This window comes from Aegilops tauschii, chromosome 1, assembly GCF_002575655.3.
Source record: "Aegilops tauschii subsp. strangulata cultivar AL8/78 chromosome 1, Aet v6.0, whole genome shotgun sequence".
Lineage (NCBI taxonomy): Eukaryota > Viridiplantae > Streptophyta > Magnoliopsida > Poales > Poaceae > Aegilops > Aegilops tauschii.
In genome coordinates, this window is record NC_053035.3 from 66,523,295 (window position 1) to 66,549,400 (window position 26,106).

General features: G+C 45.6%; 1 protein-coding gene across 2 annotated transcripts; it reads left to right on the plus strand.

Annotated features, from left to right (window-relative positions):
• The first annotated feature begins 5,774 nt into the window (after positions 1-5,774).
• Positions 5,775-24,118, plus strand: LOC109745507 (formin-like protein 6). 2 transcript variants are annotated; one of them, XM_020304628.3, is made up of 20 exons: positions 5,776-6,085; positions 6,263-6,972; positions 7,121-7,342; positions 7,424-8,336; positions 8,416-8,568; positions 8,635-9,580; positions 9,668-9,794; positions 10,558-10,629; positions 10,986-11,084; positions 11,167-11,208; positions 11,976-12,056; positions 12,150-12,200; positions 12,278-12,359; positions 13,617-13,711; positions 14,507-14,578; positions 14,680-14,796; positions 14,976-15,044; positions 22,999-23,065; positions 23,205-23,551; positions 23,697-24,118. In XM_020304628.3, exons 1-19 carry the CDS (start codon positions 6,013-6,015, stop codon positions 23,417-23,419), a joined length of 4,206 nt encoding a protein of 1,401 aa, XP_020160217.1. In that variant the 5' UTR covers positions 5,776-6,012; the 3' UTR covers positions 23,420-23,551; positions 23,697-24,118. The 2 variants fall into 2 exon arrangements, with proteins under 2 accessions (XP_040254499.1, XP_020160217.1); XM_040398565.2 differs by lacking the exon at positions 14,976-15,044 and having other exon boundaries at positions 5,775-6,085.
• Positions 24,119-26,106: the final 1,988 nt, after the last annotated feature.

Sequence of the window (26,106 nt, forward strand, 5' to 3'; positions counted from 1 at the left end):
CATGGCGCTCTCCACTTCCGAATTGGTGACGGACATATTTTCTGAACCCTCGGCAGAAGGACAGTCCGGCGCTACTCCCATATCGGGCCCCGTCTCTTCGGCTGGGACCGAATCTTGGTTATTAGGAGTACGACTGGTCGGGTCCCCGAACACAGTCCATCGTACCTTTTTCCTGATACAAAATGAACATATGAGTCACAGTTGGACGCGACTGCTAAAAAGAGCATAGTTGCGAACCCATACCTCTTCAAGGGAGGCCCGACCGTATCTCTGTTTGCCTTCCTCTTCGAAGGCCTGCCCGACGCGGGAGCCGCTCTCTCTGGAGATGCCCCTGGGGCAGCACAACGCGCCAAACGCCTCCCCTTCTGAGCACAGGATGGTGCGGTGGGTGAGTAACAATGAGAAAACCCTCTCGGACAAAGTGTCTCCTGATTACTTACATGAGAAGCGGGGAGAAGACCGGGATAGTCGGCGATGATGGCCACCTCTGTGCCGTCATAGCTCGTTTGATAAAACGTCCCATCCTCGAGCACCACAAATATATCCGGATCCTCTTCGTATCCGGGGTCAAGGTCCCGATTGTGGCCCTCGGGCTGCGGGGCGGGGCTGTGAAGCCCCTCGGAAATCTTTCGCCAGTGCTGTTATAAATGGACGGGTTAATATTCATTGAACGAAGCTCAGGGAGTGGAATGAGTAGAGAAGAAGAGTTGGGGGCTTACCCAGCTAGGAGGACTATACATGGAACATCCTTCTCTGTGCGTGATGCGCAGGATCTCCTCTTCCTCACCCTTAAATAGTTCGGCCAGTATTTTGGCTAGGGCGGCAGGGGTGTCCGGACCTTCCCTGCCGCAGCGGGAGGCGTCATCTTCCCCATTGTAGTTCCACATTGGGAGTCCTCTGTATTGGAGTGGCTGGACCCCCCGCACTATGGAGGTCGCCATCACTTCGACTATCGTATATCCGGACTGGGCAAGCGTCCTGATCTTGCTCAGGAGTTGACAGACTTCCACACTATCTTCCTCCTCGAGGCTCCGAGGGCGCCAGCTATGGCGTTTCTTCAGAGGGACACTTGTAAACTTGGGGAGACCCCTCCGGATTGGATCTGGAAGTACGACGTCCTCAGTGTAAAACCATTCAGAGGTCCACTCTTCAGAAGCTTTCTTCAGTGTGCCGGATAGATATCCGGTCTCAGCAATGCGCCATATTTCGGCCCCGCCCACTTCAAATATCGATCCCTCGTGGTTGCGCGGGACAAGACAAAACAACCTTCTCCACAGATCAAAATGGGCCTCACAACCCAGGAATAGTTCGCATAAAGCGACATAACCCGCAATGTGCAGGATGGAGGTTGGGGTAAAATTGTGCAGCTGGAGGCCATAATACTCCAGAAGCCCTCGGAGGAATGGGTGAATTGGAAATCCCACGCCCCTCAGCAGATAGGGGACGAAGCACACTCGTTCCCCCGCAGATGGATTGGGGAAATCCTCCGCCTGGGTTTTGCCGTTGAAGGAAGCCAACCCTGCTCGAACAGGCACCAGATCCGTAGGGGGGAGAAATCCCTGCGTTTGCAACTTCGCCAATTGACTGTGGGACACAGAGCACCTCTCCCACTCGCCTTTCTCTGGGTCGGAACGGGAGGAGGAGCCGGGAATGCTTGCCATATTGGAATGGTCTTTCCTGGCAATCTCTGAGGATTTTCTCCGCGTGGTGCCGAATGGATCTGAGACCCAATCTCTTTAAATAGACGCTCTTTCTTGCATGGCCGGGGTGTTATTTGCAAAAATACCCTGACCGTCCGCATTCGCCCGACACGTGGAAGCTGAAGTCATTGATGCACAGAAGCCGAGGGGTGCGGCATTGAATTAAAAGCCGAATATATTACTTGGAAACCGTCGGAGGAGGAACCCGCCTTGCAATGCCGAAGACAATCTGCGCGCCGAACACCTCGTCATTGAAGCCTGGTTCGGGGGCTACTGAGGGAGTCCTGGACTAAGGGGTCCTCGGGTGTTCGACCTGTTGGCCATGGGCCGGACTGATGGGCTGTGAAAATACGAAGACCGAAGACTGCACCCGTGTCCGGATGGGACTCTCCTTGGCGTGGAAGGCAAGCTTGGCGACCGAATATGTAGATTCCTTTCCTTTGTAACCAACCTTGTGTAACCCTAGATCTTCCCGGTGTCTATATAAACCAGAGGACTTAGTCCGGAGGGAGGATATACTCATTACCATAGTCATACAGGCTAGACTTCTAGGGTTTAGCCATTACGATCTCATGGTAGATCAACTCTTGTAATACTCATATTCATCAAGATCAATCAAGCAGGAAGTAGGGTATTACCTCCATAGAGAGGGCCCGAACCTGGGTAAACATCGTGTCCCCTGTCTCCTGTTACCATCGACCTTAGACGCACAGTTCGGGACCCCCTACCCGAGATCCGCCGGTTTTGACACCGACAGCCGCCGCCACTCTTACGCTCGCACGCCACACCCACCCTCCTGCTCGAGTAAATAGCACTGGCGGTCTAAGAACTTGCACTGCGGGTGCACTTTAGTCACACAACTTGCAAACCGGAAAAACCCGTCACAGAACTTGCATTGCGGGTGCAATCAAGTCACACACGCCAGCTGAACCGCGCCGACGCCCGGTTTTCTCAGTACTTTTGCAGAAAAGTCCTTCTCGATATTATTTGAGGGCCGTATTGCAATCTCGGCAGATTTATAACCGAATCGAACCCTAGTTTCTTGTAGTGGGAGGGCCCATGCTACAAATTAAACTAAACTAGTAAGCACTAAAAATTTTATACAATACATCTGAAAGATTATTAAATGCATAAACTAAAGCCTCAATTTGAAGAAGCACAAGCCCCACATACTAATGGTTTATATCACATGGAGGCAAACCAATATTCCTAACGAAGTTGAGTTTAAATATGTTAGTCTCCCTTTCTGATGGATGTCTTAGTATCATAATAAAATTTATGATAACAAGATTTCAATGTTTAAACCAATGCACAATTTTTCATTTGAAAAACGGGTAGGAAATCTCCTTTGCACTAAATCAAGCCAAGCGAATCTAGATGAGCATGTCAGATAATCAAATCATGCACAAAAGTACAATCAACAACACTTTTGGTTTTTGATGATTCTATTACTGAACCTAACTTGCAAGTCACATTTGCTATATCCTAGAAGTTTCTATGAATATGGATGCCTAGTATATCCTAGAAACCACTATTAAAATATTTGTTGATATATATGATTTAGAAATATCTACCATGTTATTCAATAATATTAAAAGATATATCAACGAACACATAGATATGCAAATATATTTGTATACACTGTATATCTTATGCAATATTAGAAAATTATTTTGAATGATTTCTTAAAAATAAATAGAATTTTTGATAAATCATATAATTTAAAATCTGTAGAAACAAAATTTTCAATGATATACATTACAATTGTGTAAAAATGAATAATATAACTATTATTTGGAAACATTCTTATGTGACTCGGTAATAGAAAATTATAATATGATACACTTGCTTTAAAATAAGTATAAAAGTTTCAGTATGAAAATAATTATTTTACATCGCCACGGACGAAAATGGTTTGGACCAGCTTTGACTACCTTCCATATAAAGGGATCTTAGCCTCGCATGCAATCTGTTTTGTGTGATCAAGTGAACCGCTTCCCCTTGTATCTGTACATACTAATGATGGTTTATATCCCTTATGGTTGTGATGACACCGAGCAAGATTCCGCACCACGCCGCGGGGGAGGAGGAGGAGGCTAGGGAGGGAGGATCCAGATATTTACCTCGGAAGCGGAGGGGGAGGGCCCGAGCTCGCCGGAAGCGGCGGGGAGAGGCCGGGAGAACCGTTGGCGATCGCCGGGAAAGAGGGAAGGAAGAGGGTTCTAGGGTTTTGCTTGCGTTACCAGGCTTGCTTGGCAAGGAGAACGAGGCCTCCTCGTTTTTTTCTTGATGATGGAGCCTCCTCGTCTTGAACACATCGCTCGATGGAAAGCCACAAGCCGGCTCACCTTTTTTTTGAGGGGTCAAGCCCGCTCACTAGCAGATGCCTTTTTTTACTCGAAAAAAAACATAACATTCTTTTTGCGAAAATAATAGCACATACCCAATGGCATCGTTTTTTTGCTATTTAGGAATTTTCTTTAAAAATACAGAAAATATACTTTAAATTGTTTTATTTAAGAACGGTAAAGTTAAACTATAAACGGTAGAAAATTAACGTTATGGAGTAACGCCTGTGCTGTAGGATGCGGATTGTGCGGTCTTGAGATAGAGAAGAATCGTGCAGACGCGGGGAGAGAGCGCGCAACAGGTTTCGGCCAGTTTCTATATGTGTATTCCCTTTAGATGTGAACTAGCATAAATGTCTGTGTGTACCAATGGGATACATCATCGAAACGATTTTATGGCAGCAAAAAAGTTTTCATTGTGATAAGTTTGGTGCCTGAAAGTTCTCCGTTTTAAAAACGTTTAATGCCGATGCACCTGTGATGTTGGACCTTCAATTTGAGCACTTTTAAAAATGACATGTTTGACACTAAAAAATGGCTAAGGCTGGTGTCTTGAAGTCCTCTGTTTTGATCTTTTCATCGTGCTAGTGCTAAGTCCATAGGAATTCCACATCACCTACAAAACACATGAAAACAAATAAAAGTAATAAAAACTAAAATGACTTGATGGGGGTAAGTGTAGTTTGTCTAGGTGGAGCTCAACCTTAATTGGTCTTCACTAAACCGTAGGTATACCAAACGATACAACTGAAACAAATGCAGTGCTTATGAAATCTGAATTTTTTTTAGGATGCGTATAATATCTGACGGAGGATTGTTAGATTTTGTGGGCCTTGACCCATTAAATCTTGTACCTAGGCCTAGTTAAAAAAATATCTCAAAGGCCATTTGAGTTGCATGGCAATTGTGCAAGTTTAGTACAGTATTATGAGTGGAAGAATCACCGACATAAAAAGTGAGCCCGATTGGTTTGAGAAGTCTGTGAGTGAAATTATATCCCTCCTCATAAATAATGTAACTAGTATTTCTAATGAATAAAGTGTTCATGCTTAAAAAGGTATAAAAAGTGAGTCGTTCTACTATTCTTTGTACCATGTAAAAGAGCGCAATCACTTCACATCACACCACCCAATGAGCGCCCGCACATTTCGTGAATTGATTTTTGAGTTCATGCTAATGTCATGTGCCCTGTTGGAAGAACAATTTTGCATGGCAGTGCACTGCCTAGCTTTGGGTGTACATGTTAATACTCGAGCTCATTGTGGACATCGTTTGGTACTTTCAAAGAATTCTTTCAAGACGTTCAATTGAATCTCTTCACTCTCCCCACGCGCCCCCTTTGTGTAGAGGAGATACATAGAAGAGAGACTACACACCACACAACACACCTATAGAGTTTCTTTATGCTGAGTTGCTTCTCCGGCGACCCCTCATCTTGGTGACTGCGTGCACTTCGGCGGCTTGTTCAGACGGCAGTAGTGCGGTCGTTCGCTGGTTTCGAAATCTCGATGTAATTTTTATTGTGTTTAAAATGTTTTGTCCTTCCAGAAATTTTTATAATAGATCTGCTTTTAAAAAAATAACAATAAAAAGAGTGTGCTCTAGCAGGTGAGATGGGCGGCACGTGCTGGGTCGCTGTCCCAGGAAGCAAAGTGGAGAAGTCTTTTGTTAACGTTAACGAAGGACCGAGCTAACGACTACCGACCCGAACGTGCACCTGACCCGACCGACCGAGCACAGACAACACCGGCAGATAGATCTTCTCCGCCACCTTCCTCCTTCCCCCCTGCAACCCAACCCAGCCCGGCCGATCCCCTCTCCCCTCCTCGCCCTATCGCCGTCCGCCAGCATGCCCGCCGTCCCGTGAGCCGCCTCGCCGCCGAAAACCCTAGCGGCGCATTGCTCTCCACCCCGCTCTCCCCCAGCCCCCGCGGATCTGGAGGAGGAGGAGGAGGCGCCGCCGCATGTCTCTCTTCCGCAAGTTCTTCTACCGCAAGCCCCCGGACGGGCTGCTCGAGATCACCGAGCGCGTCTACGGTGCGTCGCTGTTCCCTCTCCCCAGCCACTCCGTCCGCCACTGCGTCGCACGGCATTCCCTCCCTCCCCATTTCCCGTTTCGGCGGCGGCGCCGGCGCATCCGTCGTCGTGGCAGGGTTTCGGATAGATATTAGAACGCCGCGCCAACGTCCTCTTCCTTTCGTTTTGTGTGCGCAGTGTTCGATTCGTGCTTCTCCACCGATGTCTTCGACGACGACAAGTACGGGCAGTACATCGGCGACATCGTCCTGCACCTCCGGAGCCACTTCGCGGACGCCTCCTTCATGGTCTTCAACTTCCGGGAGGAGGAACGGGAGAGCCAGCAGAGCCTGCTGGCCAGCATCCTCTCCATCTACGACATGGTGGTCATGGATTACCCGAGGCAGTACGAGGGCTGCCCGCTCCTCACCATGGAGATGGTCCACCATTTCCTCAGGTCCGGGGAGAGCTGGCTCTCTCTGGGCCAGCACAACGTCCTCATAATGCACTGTGAGCGAGGCGGCTGGAACGTGCTCGCCTTCATGCTGGCGGGCCTGCTGCTGTACCGGAAGCAGTTCATCGGTGAGCAGAGGACGCTGGAGATGGTGTACAGGCAGGCCCCTCGCGAGCTCATCCAGCTGCTCTCGCCGCTAAACCCCATGCCGTCTCAGATAAGATACCTGCATTACATATCTCGGAGGAACGTGAGCGCAGAATGGCCACCAGGTGATCGACCTCTTACCTTAGACTGCGTGATACTAAGGAATACCCCGGGCTGTAATGGGGAGGATGGATGTAGACCGATATTCCGTATCTATGGGCAGGATCCTCTACTTGGTACAGATAACAGCCCCAAGGTGCTTTTTTCAACACCAAAGAGGAGTAAATATGTTCGGCATTACAAGCGGGTGAGTTTTGGACAATCTTCTGTTTTGCAAACTGGCAAATGAATTGCATTCCCTTCACTAGTTTTGCTACTAAACGTGCATGGAGCCATAAACTGAGTATTTGCTTCGCTGTTAACATACCATTCTCATTTATTCTCATCTTACTCAGGCAGACTGTCAATTGATTAAGATCGATATCCACTGCCATATTCAAGGAGATGTTGTCCTTGAATGCATCAGTTTGGATGCTGATCAAGAACGAGAAGAGATGATGTTTAGAGTCATGTTCAACACAGCATTTATCAGATCAAACATTCTCATGCTAAACCGTGATGAAATTGACATAATGTGGGATGCAAAAGATCGATTCCCAAAGGAATTCAGAGCCGAGGTATTTAATCATCATTGCAGTCAACTTATTATTTGTACAGTGTGCAGAAACTGAAGCCTTCTTCGTCCTTTGTTGTTGAAGATTCTTTTTTCAGAAATGGACACTGCAGATCATTTAGATCCCATGGAGATGGCAGGTATAGGGGAGAAGGAGGGCTTACCAATCGAAGCATTTGCAAAGGTTCAAGAGATGTTCAGCATAGTTGACTGGTTAGATCCGAAAGGGGATGCTGCAGTCCAGTTTTTCCAGCGGCTAACCACATATGAAAGTATACAGCTGAGGCAGGGATTGGTGTCTCCAAGCAAGAAAGGTTCGAGCATTAGAAAAGAAATAGGGCATTTGGAGCTTGGTTCACCGACCAAAAATATACAGCTGAGGCAGGGATTGCTGTCTCCAAGCAAGAAAGATTCGAGCATTAGAAAGGAAATAGGGCAATTGAAGCTTGGTTCACCAACCAAAAATGAATCTGACAATGTTCAAAACAAATCAAGCAATGCTGAAAACTCAACAGTCTATATGAACAAAAAGGAATGTGATGGCATACACAAATTAGCCCCGTTGGACCCAGCCAGTATTTATCAAGGAAAATTAGGAAATTCTGTTGTTCCTGGAAACATAAACCCTCAAGTTCATAAGGAAATAACACATGTAGTTGACATCACTACCGAACGATCGTCTTCACCGGAAAAGCCTGACGAGCAATCTAATCCAGTACAGTGCACTTCGCCCTCTATGATTATGTCACAGCGGTTTCCACTTTCTAGGTCAAGTTCTGCCTTTCCTAGCAACTCACCTCCAAGATCACTTTCAGCATGCCCCAGATTTTTTAGCGTACCTTCAGCCCTAGGAATTACAGCTTTGTTGGAAGATCATGCTACATTTGGAGGTTCTGAGAATTGTGGTTCAACCATGATTGCACCTACGATGTCAGATCTTTCAAGCGCCGCAATCAAAGTTCCGTCAAAACCATCATCAGGACAGCATCCAATAACAGGTTTTTCTCAACAAAATTCTTTTGTTGTACACCCATAACCTACTGTTGCCTGCAAATTTAACTTTTGCTGACGTGACAGGGACTCCGGTTGTAACAAAGGGTATGCCGCCGCCGTCGCGATCACCGCCCCCACCCCCTCAGCCATCAGGTCCGGTGTTGTTCGTAGCATCTGATGCTTTTATGCTGTCCGAGGAAGAAGATGACTTACCTAAGCCGTCTCCGAAGCATTCAGGTTTTGCTGAACCATCTTATATTTTAGTTAGTTTTTCCATCTCTAATTAAGCTTCCCCTGTCGCAGCTCCTTCATTGTTGCCCCACCCATCTCCTCCACATGAAGAATCCACATCGCAGTTACCTGGAACTACTACTCTGCCCGCAAATCATCAGCAGTCCTCAAGTAACAATGCACAAGAATCATCACCAACTTCTACTGCTCTTGCCACTATCTCTACTTCATTCAGACCTCCTTCACCGCCTCCACCTCCAGCTTCTCCTGTTAGAATAGTTGGACCTCCTTTGTCTGCACCTAAGTCCTCCCTCAGTAGACCTCCTGCACCCCCTCCACCTCCACCACTTGCTTCTACTTCATCTCCTGTTAGACCTCCTGCACCACCTCCACCTCCACCACTTGCTTCTACTTCATCTCCTGTTCGACCTCCTGCACCACCTCCACCTCCACCACTTGCTTCTACTTCATCAGCTGTTCGACCTCCTGCACCACCTCCACCCCCACCAGTTGCTTCTACTTCATCGGCTGTTCGACCTGCTGCACCACCTCCACCTCCAACTCCCCCACTTGCTTCTACTTCATCTCCTATTCCGCCTGCTGCACCACCTCCACCACCTTCTCCAACATCATCTGCCATTAGATCTTCAGCACCGCTTCCGCCTCCACCTCCAGGAATTACTTCTACACCACCACCACCACCACCCTGCCATTCATCAAAACAATCTCCTCCTGTCCCACCACCACCTCATGCTCCAAGGTTCTCAAAGGATGCCAACCATCCTGGTGCTTCTGGCAATGTTGTACCTCCACCAGCACCTCCTGGTCTTAATGCTAATCTGTTTGGTACGAAGGGGCGTGGACCTGCACCTCCTTCAGGCCCAATGTCTAAGAGCCTTCAATCTGGTCAGACTATGTCCAGAAGGTCCAATCTGAAACCACTACACTGGGTGAAAGTTACAAGAGCGATGAAGGGCAGTCTCTGGGCAGAGGGGCAAAAAGCTGATGAAGCTTCAAAGTATCTCTTTAACATCTTGACTGCACCAAAGAATGGTCATATATATTGTTTTTTTATGCTAATACATCTTTTGCATGACTTGTGCAGAGCCCCAGTGTTTGACATGTCAGAACTAGAAAATCTTTTCTCAACTGCTCTACCAAATTCAAATTCTAAGCGTTCAGATAAGTCAGGGAGTCGTGCATCTGGGGCAAAACCAGAGAAAATTCATCTTGTGAGTTCTAACAAATAATGTATCATTTGTTTTGCACTCAAATTGTTCCAGTCAGTGTGTATATTCCTGATCTTCATTTCTTTCATGCTTATTTCATTCTCGATTCTCTATTAGTCTATTACATATGGTACATATGATCTCTTGTGAGTGTGCTGCAAGTTATACATTATTTTTCTCTTTTTGGTGCCTTTATGCTAGTGGAAACTGAGTGTGCACAATCTATGTTTCATAGTATATATTGCATGAAGATATAATGAACATATGTCAGAAAACCATATCTAGAACTTAAATGAATCCTACATTTTTATTTTTCTTCTTTTCTCACAAACCACTTTATTATGTAAAAAAGAAATGCTAGCATTAAGAACGGTCAAGTCACAAACCAAAAGCTAGCAGTTAAGAGGTAATTAGTATGGTTTGATCCGGAATTCATTAGACCATAAGTGTGCAATCAAAAGGTAGAGATTTATCGATGGCATCCCATCCAATTGGTGCTTTTTATTTTAGTATATAGGTTTCACCACATAATCAGTTCATTTCTTTCTAAGCGCTTATAGCAGATGCATGGTAGACCGTAGAACATATTCAACTGATCAAGGTACTTAGGATCCCAGTTCTTTATGTTAGTTTCCTTCATGGCATGTAGTGACCTTGCTTAGTTTTGCGTATGTCATTACGGGTGTTTGTAGCTACTATATATGCCTTCTTATTTTGCTTCGCGTTACTGTTTGTTTTTTCTAACATCAGCTGTTTGGCAATACAGATTGATCTTCGCCGGGCTAACAATTGTGGAATCATGCTTACAAAAGTCAAAATGCCCCTTCCGGACCTAATGGTAAGCTGATGGCCAACTAACCTTTGGCATGTTCTAATTAAAAAATGGTTTTATATAAATATCTGAGTATTGATGTTGCTAGTCATACAACAATGCCATATGTATTCCTTTGATAGACTTCTTTATATAGTCTATTAGATGATGGTGGGAGAGTTTTTAAGAAATGACGGTGAGAGAGTGGAATAGCGATTACTGATTAATCATTTCTTACTTAACCTGGAAATGCCTATTATTATGGATTTCTCATTGAAGTAACCTGAAATTAATTAAGAAAGGAATGTCATGGTTTCTTTTGGTAGGACATTTACTTTATATCTTCGTTAATTATACCTATCATTTTTTTCCTTTGAGAGCAGAGTGCTATTCTTGCTCTGGATGATACTGTCCTAGACGCTGATCAGGTGGAGAACCTAATTAAGTTCACTCCAACTAAAGAGGAAATAGAACTTCTGAAGGTAATTGTGGTGTTCGGTTTTAGTTCTTTACAAGATTCCTGAAGTTATCAGTTTTCATTACGCATTCTTGTCACCACTACAGGGTTACAAAGGAGATAAGCAAGATCTTGGTGAATGCGAACAGGTGACTTGCTTCCTTTCAGTTCGCTTTACAACTTTGTTACATCTCAAGTGGAACTTGTGGTGTATATACCATGGTTATCAGTATCACAATACGGATCGTAGTATCTTGTGATCTTACGTCCCTACTGCAGCCGATCGATACGTATTACGTAGTGCAGCAGCTATTCGATAATATCGAGTTGGATCATGTTACACGTCATAGAGTCCTTGGCATCACGACGTGAATCAAACCCAAATCCATTGATGCCATTCTAAGTAGCAAAAATCCACTCCACATTGGCACGCAGCAGTGCAGTTGTGTAGCAATTAACCAAGCCATGCTTGCTGGAGGTAGAACTGCGAGAGGAGTATTTAAGTTGCACATTCTTCCACTCGTTTCATGATGTGGGACTAAAATAATGGAGTTTTGTCCTGTGAATGCCAGCAGCCAGTGAAGGACTTGTGGGTGGGTTGTGAAGTTAATGGGCCTAAAGCATTTCTCTTATGACTGTCAAACAATTCTGCTGATTGCTCACATTGGACATTGGCCTAAAATCAACTTAAATTTGGCATTTACATGGCTGCCCTGCTGCTGGTAATAAATCTGTAGAAGAAATGAGTTGGGCTGTAACCTAAATCCATTTGAAGTTTTTTCCAAGTATATAAATTAATTATACAGAACTAAAATATCACATGGTATCGTGATCCTATGTTACGATGCGATACTGCTGCGGAAAAATGACACTACTTATTATCCCAATACTGAGATACAATTTGCTTCTACTGCAGTTCTTCATGGAGCTTATGAAATTACCCCGTGTGGACTCTAAGCTGAGAGTTTTCTTATTCAAGATTCAGTTTCGATCTCAAGTGAGACATCTGATTCCTTTTCTTCTACTAGGAACTGTATTCTTTTGCTTGGCCTTTTTGGTATTGTATTGTTTAACTGTTAGTTCTTCTCAGGTGTCTGACCTTAAGCGGAATCTGAACGTTGTTAACTCATCTGCTGAAGAGGTGGATACTGTTAATTTGAAATTTCATATTGTGTGATTAACATCATGGGTTTCATATTCTTGCTGTGATGTTCATAGATAAGGGGTTCAGTGAAGTTGAAAAGGATTATGCAGACGATTCTTTCTTTGGGAAATGCGTTGAACCAAGGCACTGCTAGAGGTAATACCAATTGTAAAGTGATACTTCTTGTTCAGGAGACATTTAGTAACTGAAGTAATATATATCCTGTGGCACAATTGTTCTTCCTTATTTGAATGCTGTAAATAAATTAAAAGGAGTGACTTCCGAACAAGGATCCATAATTGTTACCTTCACTCTCGACTTACAATCCACAATGAAGCAACATGCTTGACAAGTTGACATTGGTTTATCTGCATGTAAAAGTATGTACTCGATGATTCTCTCAAGATAAGAGTAGTAAATTTTCCTGTAAAAAGGATGACAGTGGTAAGATTTTTATTACTTCATGCTTCATGGTATGCTGAAGACTAATAATAGATTCTGAAGTTTTGGTTTAAGTACCGTATGCAGTCATAACTTTGTGGCGTTTGAATTTTGAACTCAAATGACTGAAGCAGCATTTCATCATGATACGAAGCCTAATTAGTAGTTAGTGCTTCCTCTCAAAGTAGTTTAGGTATGCAATCTGTCATAGTGAGTTGTTGGCTGATATATTCGCTGTGAACTTAACGTTCATTTGTAATTTGCGATACGTAAAGTTCAGCTAGTAATTTAAGTACTCCCTCTGATCCATATTAATTGTCGCTGATTTAGTACAAAGTTGCTAAATCAGCGACAAGTAATATGGTTCGAAGGGAGTACTAGATTTGGATATAATTATATATTTCTTCTGAAGTTTGTACAGTTTGGACTATATGAAAATTCTTTTGCGTCAATAATTTGTTATAGGTATGTAGAATGTACCATCAGGTAAACACATGAGGCAAACCAGTGTGCACTTGATGCCCCTTTTTTATAGATCTGGCTGTATGAATATTAGTAATATAGCACACCATGCACCAAATTGGTAAAAGTTTGTACTGTATATAATGTATATAAAGCATGTATATTCTTGTTTACTTCTAATTGAAAAAGAAAGCATGCACAAATGTGTTTTATACAGGTGAGGTGTCAAATTTTCCTACGCATTTCTGTTAAGATATTGGACACATAGTATATTATTAATCATCCTCCGTGTTTCAGGCTTTCAGTGTGTTGTCATTATTCATAGTTTTCTGTACAGGTCCCAGAGAATTGAAATACAACACTTTGATACGATGGCACATTTTTCATGCTAATCATCTTATATGAACTCTATTAGCTTTTTTATAATTCAATATGCATTGTTTAATTTCTTTTGATTGCTCGTTGCTTTATTTTTTCCTGTCTGCACTACAGTTCGTTTTGTTATTGTAGGTTCTGCTGTTGGATTCAGGTTGGATAGCTTACTCAAATTAAGCGATACCCGTGCACGGAACAATAAGATGACCTTAATGCATTATTTATCCAAGGTATACATCTGTTCATATAGAAAAGTAGATAGTTTCAGTAGATAGTTTCAGTACTAAGTTTTATTCCCTTGCCAGAAAACGTTTTTATGTAGGTGTGGATCATGCAAATACAAAAGTAAAGAATTTTTTCGCGTTCCAGAATATACAAGTTCAAATCATATCTACTAACTGGTATATCATGCATAGGAATCTCAAATTCCCGGGTTAGCCAACAATTTTAATGGATAAACCTTCTTAGTAAAATTCATCATTACCTAGCCTTGGATGCCGTGCATATAAAAATCTTTGCTTCTATAATACCATTGTAATAAGTAACCACATAACGTGGAAAGCTTGCTTAACATGTTGTCCAGTGGATACTGGTATTTTGGTGAGAATTGAGAAGCCTGGAAAGAGCTAATAACTTTACAGGAACCTCGTTTGAAGTTACCTATGCTCATATTTAAGTTATCTTGATGGAACATTTCCCAGTTGTTTTGCTTATTCTGCAATTGATGCAATTAGTTAACTTGAGGTGAATATCTAGTTTCGCGTGTCATACTTAATTTCTCCGGTGTGCTGGGTTGTGTTCATGTATTTTCTCTCTGTTATTTTTCTCACTTTTTCGATGTGGCTTTGAACTAAGTCTTAGCTTTCTGAGGATACTGTCTTATGAGGTTCATACTTTTGAAGTGGATCTAAGCCCTCTCCAACTTGTCATTGTGATATGCTTAAAAATTCGGTTAGGTCCTCTTCGTAGGAAGTCTGAACTGCAGTTGATATGCTTGAATTACTCAATTTGTCATATCGCCGCAGGTGCTTTCGGAGAAACTTCCAGAACTTCTTGACTTTCCTAAAGATTTGGCTAGCTTGGAGTTGGCAGCAAAGGTATTAGATCTGACGTGGTATTCGATGTTTTGGTCACTCTGAATATTGACAATCAATGATACATTGATTGAGTTACTAGAGAACTATTTGGCTGAATGCAGGTACAATTAAAGTCTTTAGCAGAAGAAATGCAGGCCATAAACAAAGGGCTCGAGAAAGTGGAGCAAGAATTAACTATATCTGAAAATGATGGTCCTGTGTCGGAGATCTTTTGCAAGGTAACTATAACAATTGTGTTTTGTTTTTCTTTTCTTTTTGAAATATGCTTTAGTAACCAACGATTGCAACCGTCTGATTGCAATATAGTGTGTGTGTACTGCCAAGGTACTGGCAAGATTTTTTGCTTGAAGTATTACACCATCATGATTCCACGAAACTAAGTACCTTCCTTTTACAGACACTGAAGGGCTTCCTCAGTGGTGCTGAAGCCGAAGTTAGAGCCTTGACTTCACTTTATTCTAATGTGGTATGTGTATCTCTTTAAGCAAGAGTCATTTGTGCTGTAACATGCTGGCATATTGGTGGTAGCCCATGTGACCCATGTTGGTACAGTGCAGTAGTGCTAGAATTAGCTCAATATGAAAAGTTTAGATAAATACTGAAAGTACGTATGTAAGAAGCCAAACTATTTTTCGTATATAAGTTCCACACCAAAAGGGTCTAGATCATGGAATCTGGGTTAGAAAAATATTTGTCCTCGAAGAGATCTCTGAAGACATGAAATGCGATTTAGGTAGCTGCAGGCTGGAATTTGTAAAGTATAGGTTCTTTCCAGGAACATGCAGGAGAGCTGTATGTGAATGCATTAGATAGAAAAAATAATTACACAGAGTTAGGCTCTAGGGGCATGCCCCAAAGAGCCGAACAGAAAACAACAGCCAAAAGTTACAGCTTACAAAGACCCAAAACAACCGAAAAACCCTTGGCTCCAGTTTATGTTGTTGGATTCGCTACAGGATCTAGAACCCTGGTGAGTTTCAGAGAACAGAGAGAACAGAGTGGTTTTTGTGCTGCGCCAACGTTGCAGCGTTTTCTGTTATTTTCACTCGCTATATCAGGTACAGAGAGGAATGACTAAGCCAGCTAACTATCTCCCGATCCACCTGCTGTGATCCGATTATGCTGCGCCATCCCACGGCCTCTTCTCACGGCATCCTGCAGATCGGGAGCACTACTGAAACGTGGGATCGTGTGCACGCAGGCAGCACACCCAGCCTAGCTCCATGTGTCACAGGCGACCATTCATTATTAACAGAAAAACAAAACTACTTCTATGTGGCAACAGAGATTATCTAAGGCTAACATTTCATCCCCTTAATCTCTTTGCCCACTTCCAATCCTTGTCACTTCCAGACGCTGCTGCAGCTCGATGTACTGCACCCTGCCCAGTGCCTTCGTCAGTAGATCAGCTAGCTGGTCCTTGGTGCCCACATGATCAATCTTCACCATTCCAGCTTCCATGCAGTCACAAACATAGTGGAACTTGTTGTCAATGTGTTTGCTGCGGTCGTGGTGAACTGGATTTTTGCTAAGTTCAATTGCTGACTTGTTGTCCACCATTAGTCTGAAGCAGGGCCGGTCCTGAGATTTTGGGGGCCCGGGGCGAAACTAAAATCCGGGGGCCCTTAACTAAAGCATCAAAATAATAGACTATGAAAAAAGTAAAAAACGATACGTGATGCAAACTCATGTTTATGTCATGCTTGAACTACAACTGTAGGAGTATATTATTTTAGGTACCGGAACGACAAAAAACTCTAGAATAGTTCTAAAGAATTTGCATCCAAAATGCATAGTTGGATTCACATTTTTAGTTCTTGGAATGACTATGGCAAGACTAGAGGAGCAAAATCCATGCAGCTGATGTGAAAAATATTCTTTCTTATATTCAAAAATTAAATACCTTCATATTTTTAAACAACAAATCTGTGGTGCTGCGATATTGCAAAGTTACTCCCACCTAGCGAGTTGTGCAAATGATTAAATTAAGAGATAATTACCAGATTGTGCCGTCATTGCTCAGCTCATATATAACCAACCGCCATGAGCAGCATCCAGAACCTGGTTCTTCCCTTGATCTATTTGATGATGAGATCTATACCAGGACCACCACATGAACATCAATATTAAACTGAAGAACTAGAACGATTAACTGTACTCTGTACAAACAAGGGACGATGTCGACCGGCCGGCAATACTCACCTCTACAGACGACACACAACAGCTCCGGTCCGCCGCTGATCTCCGGCGCGCACCCGTCGCTCCGTCCCTTGAGATCTGGGCTTCCTCCTTGAGCAAGCTTTGGTTCATCTGTCATAATCTGGGCGTGAGGAGGAGCAAAGGCGGCGGCTGCTGCGTACATGATGGCGATGCATGCGTGGGTTTCTGGGTGGATCCCGCGAGTAGATGCGTGAGTGACGGCGATGTAAGTCACGCTGCATCACGAGAGCTGCTACTACTTGGGCTATGGGCCAGCCCTAATGATCTTTTTTTTACTGCACCCATGAAATTATAGGCCTAATGCAATACATAATTGGGGGCCCCTCCACAGTGGGGGCCCGGGGCGGCCGCCCCCCCCCTGCCCCCCCTCAGGGCCGGCCCTGGTCTGAAGCTCTCCGGTGGGTCACCTTTCATCTCTGCGAGCAGACGGCTCAGCCACACGCCCTGACATGTAGCTGGACAAGCTGCCACATACTCTGCTTCACAAGAGGAGAGAGCAACAATCTTCTGTTTCTGGGAGCTCCAAGTGATCAGATTTCCACCGAGGAAGAAGACATGGCCTGATGTGCTCTTCCTGTCCCCGATGTCTCCGGCGTGATCTGAGTCACTGAACCCAAGCAAGTGTGCACTGCTGTTGCCGGCCTTGTAGCTGCAACGATAGTCAATGGTGCCCTTGATGTAGCGCAGGATCTGCTTAACAGCAGCCCAATGGTGAGTGCTTGGCTTTTCCATGAAGCGGCTCACGATGCCGACTGCGTGAGCAATACCAGGGCGTGTGTTAACCAGGTACCGAAGGCTTCCAATGACACTGCGTATAGTGTTGCATCCACTGGTTTTCCTCCATGTTCCTTGATCTACTTCAGTCTGCACTCCATAGGAGTGGTGCAGCTGTTGCAGTCACTCATCCCAGCCACCTCCAGGATTTTTCCAGCGTAGCTTTGCTGTTTGAGAGTGATTACTCCATCCCCTTGCGCCACTTCAATGCCCAGATAGTAACTGAGACGACCAAGGTCACTCATCTGAAACAACTGGCTCATCTGCTGCTTGAATTCCTCAATCTCTGTCAGACTTGTTCCTGTGATCACAAGGTCGTCAACATAGACACCCACCAGCAGGAAAGATTTGTTGTCACCGCGTCGGTACACGGCATGTTCCAGAGGACTGCGAGCAAAACCAAGTGAAACCATGGATTCATCAAATTTTGCGTACCACGCCCGTGGAGCCTGACGCAGACCGTACAGTGCCTTCTGCAGTTTTAGAACACTCTGTTCCTTGCCGGCGGTGACAAATCCTGGCGGTTGCGCCACGTAGACCTCCTCACTGAGTTCGCCGTTGAGAAATGCTGATCACGTCCATGTGATGGACTTGCCACCCACAGTGCGCGGCGAGAGCGAGCAGGACGCGCACTGTCTCCATTCTGGCCACGGGCGTGAGCACCTCTTTGAAATCCACCCGCTGTCGTTGGACGTATCCTTTCGCGACCAAGCGGGCTTTGTGCTTGACGATGTTCCCTTCTGGATCGCGCTTCACCCGGTGAACCTACTTGAGGCCGATCACTTTGTGACCTGCAGGGAGATCGGTGAGCTTCCAGGTAGAGTTGTCCTTGATGGACTGCATCTCTGCATCCATGGCGCTCTTCAGGCTGCATCGGACAGTGCCTCGTCCACGCTCCTCGGCTCCTCAGCCGACAGGAGGCATCGCTCGTAAGGGATCATGAAGGCGTTGTCCTCCGTGTCCTCCATGACACGCCTGAGATGTGCCGGGTAGCGGATCTGCCCGGAGTCAACGTCTCGGGTGTTGTCATGCGTGGGTGGCGTGGCCCACTTCATGTCGCGGGTTGCCACGGGCGTGCTCTGCACCGGCGAAGCTGGCCCCATGGCTGGAGTCGAGGGGCCGGCGTCATGCGAGCTTCGAGCATGTGACGTCGTTGGCGTCGCGGGTGGCGTGGCCGCGACAGTGCACGGCGTGCTGGCGAACGCACCTCTCGTGTCAATCTCCGTGGCGCCATGCTCGGTGATGTACTCCACCCAGTCTGGGCGTTGCGTGCTCTTCCGCCCAGAAGAACGCTGGCATGGCCATGCTTTTCAGCATGCACTGCGCCATCTTGATGATGGTCTGGTTGCGGTGTTTGACAAATCCATTTTGCTGGGGTGTGTACGTCGTCGTGGTGTAGTGCTTGACACCGTGGTCGATGGAGAACTCCGCGAACTCGCCGCCGCGATCCGATTGAAACGCTCGGAGCTTGCACTGTCCCTCTGCCTCAGCCACGGCCTTGATCCTCTTGAAGCGGTCGAATGCCTCATCTTTGGATTGCAGAAGCTCTAACCACATGAAACGGCTATGATCATCAACCACGAGGATGAAATACTTGTTGCTTGTCGGCGTCGCCGGCGAGATGGGGCCGCAGAGGTCGATGTGCACAAGCTTGAGCCCCTTTTTCGCGCGGTACTCGGTGGCTTGCGGGAACGGTGATCAGTGTTGCTTCCCAAGTGCACAGCCGTCACAGTATTCCTCCACACGATCGATGTCAGGCATGCCTTTGACCATGCCCTTTGTGGACATGGCACGGAGAGCCCGAAAGTGGAGGTGACCCAGGTGCGCGTGCCTGCGCCAGGTGATGTCATCGCCCTTGGCAAGCAGGCAGGTGGGCGTGTCGATCGTCAGTACACGATCGATGTCAGGCATGCCTTTGACCATGCCCTTTGTGGACATGGCACGGAGAGCCCGAAAGTGGAGGTGACCCAGGTGCGCGTGCCAGCGCTAGGTGATGTCGTCGCCCTTGGCAAGCAGGTAGGTGGGCGTGTCGATCGTCAGTACACGATCGATGTCAGGCATGCCTTTGACCATGCCCTTTGTGGACATGGCACGGAGAGCCCGAAAGTGGAGGTGACCCAGGTGCGCGTGCCAGCGCCAGGTGATGTCGTCGCCCTTGGCAAGCAGGTAGGTGGGCGTGTCGATCGTCAGTACACCGGTGTACAGGCGCGTCGCCGTGCGCTTGACGCGGGCCAGAGCGTGCCGCGCCGGGTCTCTGATCGTCGTCATCCCGTCCTGGACATCGACCGCACAACCGCTCTCGTCGAGCTGGCCAACAGAGATTATGTTGCTTCATAGGCTCGGGATGTAGAACACCTCTGTAAGTGCTCGCTGGTCACCACTCTGACAGCGGAACATGACGGAGCCGCGCCTGCGTATCGCCACGGCCGACCCGTCCCCGAACCTGATAGTGTAGTGCACGGACTCGTCCAGAGTTGCGAACACGTGCTGCTCGCCGATCATGTGGCTGCTTGCCCTTGTGTCAAAGTACCAAACGATGTTAGGTGACGACACGGGGACAAGTTTCTCTTCGTTCAGGAAGACTGCCTGCGGACGTGAGTGGTGGTGACGCCGGTGACCATGTCCATGAGCAGACACTTGTCGTGCTCGTCGCCCGCGCGCACGAGGTTGGCCTGCTCTTGCTTGCCCGCCTGTTCTTGTTCCCGTAGCCAGGTCTTGCACTCCTTTTTCCAGTTCCCTGTTATGCCACAGTGATGACACTTTCCTTTCTTTTTCTTGCTGCCGGAGCTAGCGGACCTGCCCGCGCCTGTGCTCTCTGGCGCGCCTTTGCCTCCGCCCTGTGATTTAGGCTTAGCAGGCGACTTGTTCTTGCCGCCGCCCTTGCCGGATGACGAGCCACCGCCGCCGCCTTGCCGCTCTCGGGCAAGCCACTTGTGGGTGAGCAGAAGACGCCCGGTGGACTGTGTGTCGTCGTCAAGGTCATAGTGGTCTTTGCACACAGACATGCGTCCGGTCAACTCCTTGATCGACATCGTCTTGAGATCGATCAGAGACTCGATGGCCATTGACATCTGATGGTACCTCCGCGGCACGACGTGGAGGAACTTTTGGACGGCCTTGCGCTCCGTCACGGGGTTGCCGTACAGCTACAGGTCGGCGACGGTTCCGGTAAGTAGCAGCGTGAAATCCTCGAACTCGCGGCGGTGCACTTGCGCCTTGGCCTCACGAGCCCTCTCGCTCCGCATGCAGAGCGTTTTGATGGTTTCCCAGGCGGTTTTGGCCGTGTCCTTGGCTGCCAAAACCCGGAGCATCTCCAGCGGCACCCCCGTGAGAATGATCTGAAGAGCACGCCGATTGTCACGTTCATCTGCGGTGCCGTCTGTCACAGCGGACCAGCCACCCGCGCCATGCCACTTGACCTGCATCAGGAGTGCCCACTCCATGTAATTGGTACGAGTGAGCACCATGGTCGATGACGAGCCCTCGCTCTCGCACCACCCTCTTGACGACGCGTATCTTGCCGCTGCCGCCGCCCGTCAGACGCGCCATGGACGCTGGCGTCTTCGGCGGCGACTTCGTGGCGCTCTTGTTCTTCTCCGACTCATCGCCCGACATGGACGCCGCGGATCAAACACTATCGGCCATTGAGGATGGATCGAACACCAAGCTCTGATACCAATTGTTGTTGTCGGATTCGCTACAGGATCTAGAACCCTGGCGAGTCTCAGAGAACGAGAGAATAGAGTGGTTCCCGGGAGGAAGCCCATTCCCGTAGAGGTTTTGGCCCTGCCGCTGATGTCGTGGACCGGCCTCTCTCCAGCGTGATGATCTTGCCGGTGAGAGTCTTCACAAAGATCTGCATCTTGTGGTCTTGACGAAGATCTGCATGCCACCCGAGGAGGGGCATGGTCTTGGACATGCAGGCAAGCTGCCCTTGCCACCCGTTGGCGGGACTGCCGCGGCCCCCTCTAGATGGATCCGTCGGACCCTGGTTTCCACGGGGCCGACAGAAGCGCATAAACATTTTCAAATATTCTTTTGTTTCCCCTTCCTTATGTGCCATATGAACAAAATAATAGGCTATCAAAGGCTCTTTATCTCTGAAGTTTTCATGTCAATTCTACCATCCATTCCTGAAACTGAGCATTAAGAATTGGTTTGATTTCCTTGATCTTGGCAATCCTCATACTCCATGAGATTACAGTCAGTGATAACGCAGCCAAGCAGAAGATGATCGATGTCTTCATTGCTAGATTGGCAGAAGATGCAAGAAGTTTTATACGGAATGCCATGTTTAGTGAGTCTGCCCGTTAAACAGTATGGAGTTAAGGTTGAAAATTAGACTTAAGAGGTTGTTGAGGAACCAAAGCTGGACCTTCTCCTCATCAAGATAGGTGAACAAAGTTATTTTGTAAGCCTCAACACGTGAAAATTCGAAATGTTGGGAAGAAACAAATTCAATATTAATGAATAAATATATAAGTAATCAGTGGTTAGAAGTAATGTAAAACAAAGAAGACTTACAAATACTCGAAGTTAGTACAAAGTTGAGACACTTATTTTGGGACGGAGGCAGTACATATTATTGTGTTGCTTCCAGTACGTTCTTGTAATATTTTTTGCACATGTGTTTAAAGTTCTGTCCTCTATTTATATTTCTGTTTAAATGCTGAATTTCTTGAATGCCATTTATTTTGTTTTATGTTGCCTATTTTATCTCAATCTTATAAGATTTTGTGGCTTTTATCAACTCAATTTATGACTCTCTTGGTCATCGGTAATCTGCAAAACACTTTTATTTTTAATGTTCTATATGGATTATTCACTATCAACACATTTGAACCTTGAAATTATATGTTCTCTTTGTACGTATATGAAAACATTCTTCGGGTTTTAATGATTGCACTATTTATATATCTCAAACCATTCAATTTTTCTGTGCTTCATGATATGTAATAATTCTAAATATTTCTGATAGTTATTGCTTCAGCTCTTTTAAGGCATGTCAGAATTTTTCCTAGTTACCGTAGGAACTGAGCAGTTTCCTTTGAAAATTTAACGAAATTCATGTGTTCCAAATATGCCCTTGTTTTTTTCGTTGTTACTTGAATTATTTTCATTTGCCAAATTTGATCAAATTATTTCCTTCTACAATATGTGGCATATTTTTTGTTTGTTTGAACTGATATTGAGGCTGTAATTTTTTGTAAAGACGGAACTTCGTCAACTGATCAGTATTAATTAGACTGGGGTCTCAGTTAAAAAATGTTGGGTTGGACAGGATTGCATTCTGGTGCTACAAGGGAGCAGTGACGAATTGTAATCCTTTTCTGTAGAAGATGAATGGCAATTTTGGCATCCAGTCATTTGTGCAATTGATCTACTTTCATTTATAATTAATTTAAGTGCAATTCTGAACCTTGCAGGGCAGGAATGCAGATGCATTAGCACTTTATTTTGGAGAAGATCCAGCACGTTGTCCATTTGAGCAAGGTGAAGCTAGCATGATATTTGAGTTCCCTGTAGCTCTTCTTGAAATTAGTTTAGATTAGTTACAACTTTGAGAGAAAGTACTGATACAACCTTTTTTTTACTCTTTAACAAATCCTTCCAAAATCTCCATGTTTTGCAGTGGTCACAACGCTCCACAACTTTGTGAAACTGTTCACGCGTTCGCATGAAGAGAACTGCAAGCAGTTGGACCTTGAAAAGAAGAAGGCTCAGAAGGAAGCAGAACCAGAAAAGGCTAAGGGGGAATCAGAAAATGAGAAAGATGAGCTCAGTCATCCAATCAAAGAGCTAGACATCTCACTTCAATCACAACCACAAACTGCCAGTGCCAAATGATGACCTCTTTTACCAGAAGAACCTGGTGCTTTCTCTATGGCAGATGCACACTGGATATGTATGTTGCCCTGGGCATTAGTTACCAGGGATGCCAGTAAACCTGCAGCAACAAGAAGGCCATCGAATACACCGGTAAACATCCTAGCCTTTTGCAAACACATGTTATTTGCGCAAGCTGAAGGATGACTGTTTAATTTTCAACAAGTAATAAGCGCACTTCACTTTGGATACATCATTTTCGTTTTCACCAGCTCATTCAAAAGTTCTATGCCTGCAGTTATACTTGTAACAGAGGGATTCCCGGAGAAAGTCATCCCTGGGGACAAAGCTGTATAGTTCTAACATAATAATAGTTCGTTTGGAGCAAAATGTAGAATTAAGTTATATGTAACTAGTGTTGAGCAAAATGTAAAATAAATTTTTGGTCAATAAAAATGGGTTCTTCCCTGTGGTGACAATAGAAAGGGCTGTCTTCTCTGTGGGACAATAGAAATGGTTGTTTATACAAGCTTAGGCGGTAGAACTTGTATATCATTTCTTCAGTCTGTTTGACCTGTCCCTTGTAGTATAACGTTTTGAAATTCGCGCTTGGTCGTCCCTATCATACGGCTGATCGTGGCAATTCATCCACTAGTCGTCCGTTTGTAGCGGACATCCAACGACATGTACACAGGCTATATAAAGTTTCAGTTTTGCTAAGTCTCAGACTGAGACTTCATTATGTCTCAGTCGACGCTATCTTCCTTTAATATTGCATGGAGATTTGTACAAAAAGTTTATTTTCAATTTTTCTTTTTCTTCTTACATACTATATTACTTTAGTCTTAGTCGACTGAGACTTAGCCACACTCATAAAGTTTATAAACATCTGCTCATCTCTCTTCCCCATCTATAACCCTAACCAGCGTCGCCCATGTCTTGCAAGCAGATCTTACGAGAGCCATGGCCATGTCCTTGCCACCGATTTTGACAGAGAGCCATGGTGAGCAGCACGTCGTTACCCTTGTCCCCGCCGGCCGCCGTTGACCCGGAAAGGCATATGGCGAGCGGTGCATACACATTCCAGATCGCCTCCCACCCTGTTTCTTGCCGCTGTCTCTTAACAACCAAATTGCGAGCATAACGATCCGACGGACCTACGTCGATTAGCGCTTCGTTGTCCTTGCCCCTCAACAACACCTGAGAGCCGTGACCCTCCGACACCGGGCTCGTCCCCATCACCCTATCCTCCCCTATGGCAGCTCCCCCTCCACAGTCCACACCCACCTCTACATCTACATCGGCTCAATCCCCGTCCCTCCGACTTACCTCTCCAATTGCAGCTTTCCTCCTACCCCACCTATGACTCCCACCACCCCCTAGCCGCGTGGTGGAGTCCAAACCGTTTGGAAGCTTCCTGACTCAACTTTTTCTGGAATTTTTTCGGGATTTTTGGAGCTCCGTAAATTTGATTTTAGTCCAAAGATATGTAGAAAGTATTAACGGTACTAAGTTAATATGTTAGTCCAGAAAGAAAAAAGTAATGCCAAAACTATGACAAAATAATATAACATTGCATGAAATAATTAAAAAATTATAGATACATTTGAGATGTATCAATGACAAAACTATATTAGACAGAACCACCATGTGCCGACTCTGATTGCGCCGTCCACACCAATAGCGCAGAACAATGACGCCATCGAAGTTCCCAAGAGAAGGATTGCCTCATGAGGGCGCAGATGACTGCACCCAGCAAACACACGAATCACGGGATCATGACCACCGGCACAACACATGTAGATTTTCACACATGTAAGGCCTCTTTGATTCGTAGGATTCTAAAAACATGGGAACAGAAGAACATATGATTGGAGTACCATGGTCATCTCAATCCTACAAAATTTTGGGTTGTTTAACTGCATCATAGGAAAAACAAAGAATTCTTTCAGGCCTCCTTTGGTTTGGAGGAGTTTTGTAGGAATACTATAGGAAAAAAAATCCTTCAGAGCTGTAGGAATAGAATCATGTTTCTGTGAAGCAATTCTTCCTATCCTTCATGTTTTATAGGAAAATAAATATTAGTCTAGACTCATGGGAAATTTTGAATGATGTGAACCAAAAGGACATCTCTTTTTCTATTCCTACTCATAGGATATGAGACACATGACATCTCATTTTCTACAAGTTTTCTATTCCTATGATATTTCTATATCCGTTGAGCCAAAGAAGGCCTCAAAGAGGTTTGAGTGGATGCTAGAATTTCTAGAAAAAATTCTTATAGGATTAAATCCTATGAACCAAACAACCAACATAGGAAAAAATCCTAAGAATTATAATCTTCTAAAATTCCTATGAAAATTATTTGAATCAAAGGAGCCCGTAGTTGTATTTTACCGATCCGTCGCATGACTTCCACGACCCGACCGCTGCACTAGCAGCCGCCAAGCTATATAGACTGGCCAGGCACAGTGCCCCCAGACCAGACGGCCAGTCTATAGACTATATGACATGAACGGACTTAACCCTGCATCATATCACTGAGGAGCTATGCCTGATCTAGAGTTCCCACAGCAAGCCGGCCAGACCAAACTGTCGTTGAAGAGTAGCGCTAGCGCTAGCAGATCACAAACCAGATGCCAGATCAGGAGGAGAAGGGTTAGGGAAGAAGGGGAGGGGCAGGCTTAGAGAGTTAGCCAGTGATGGTG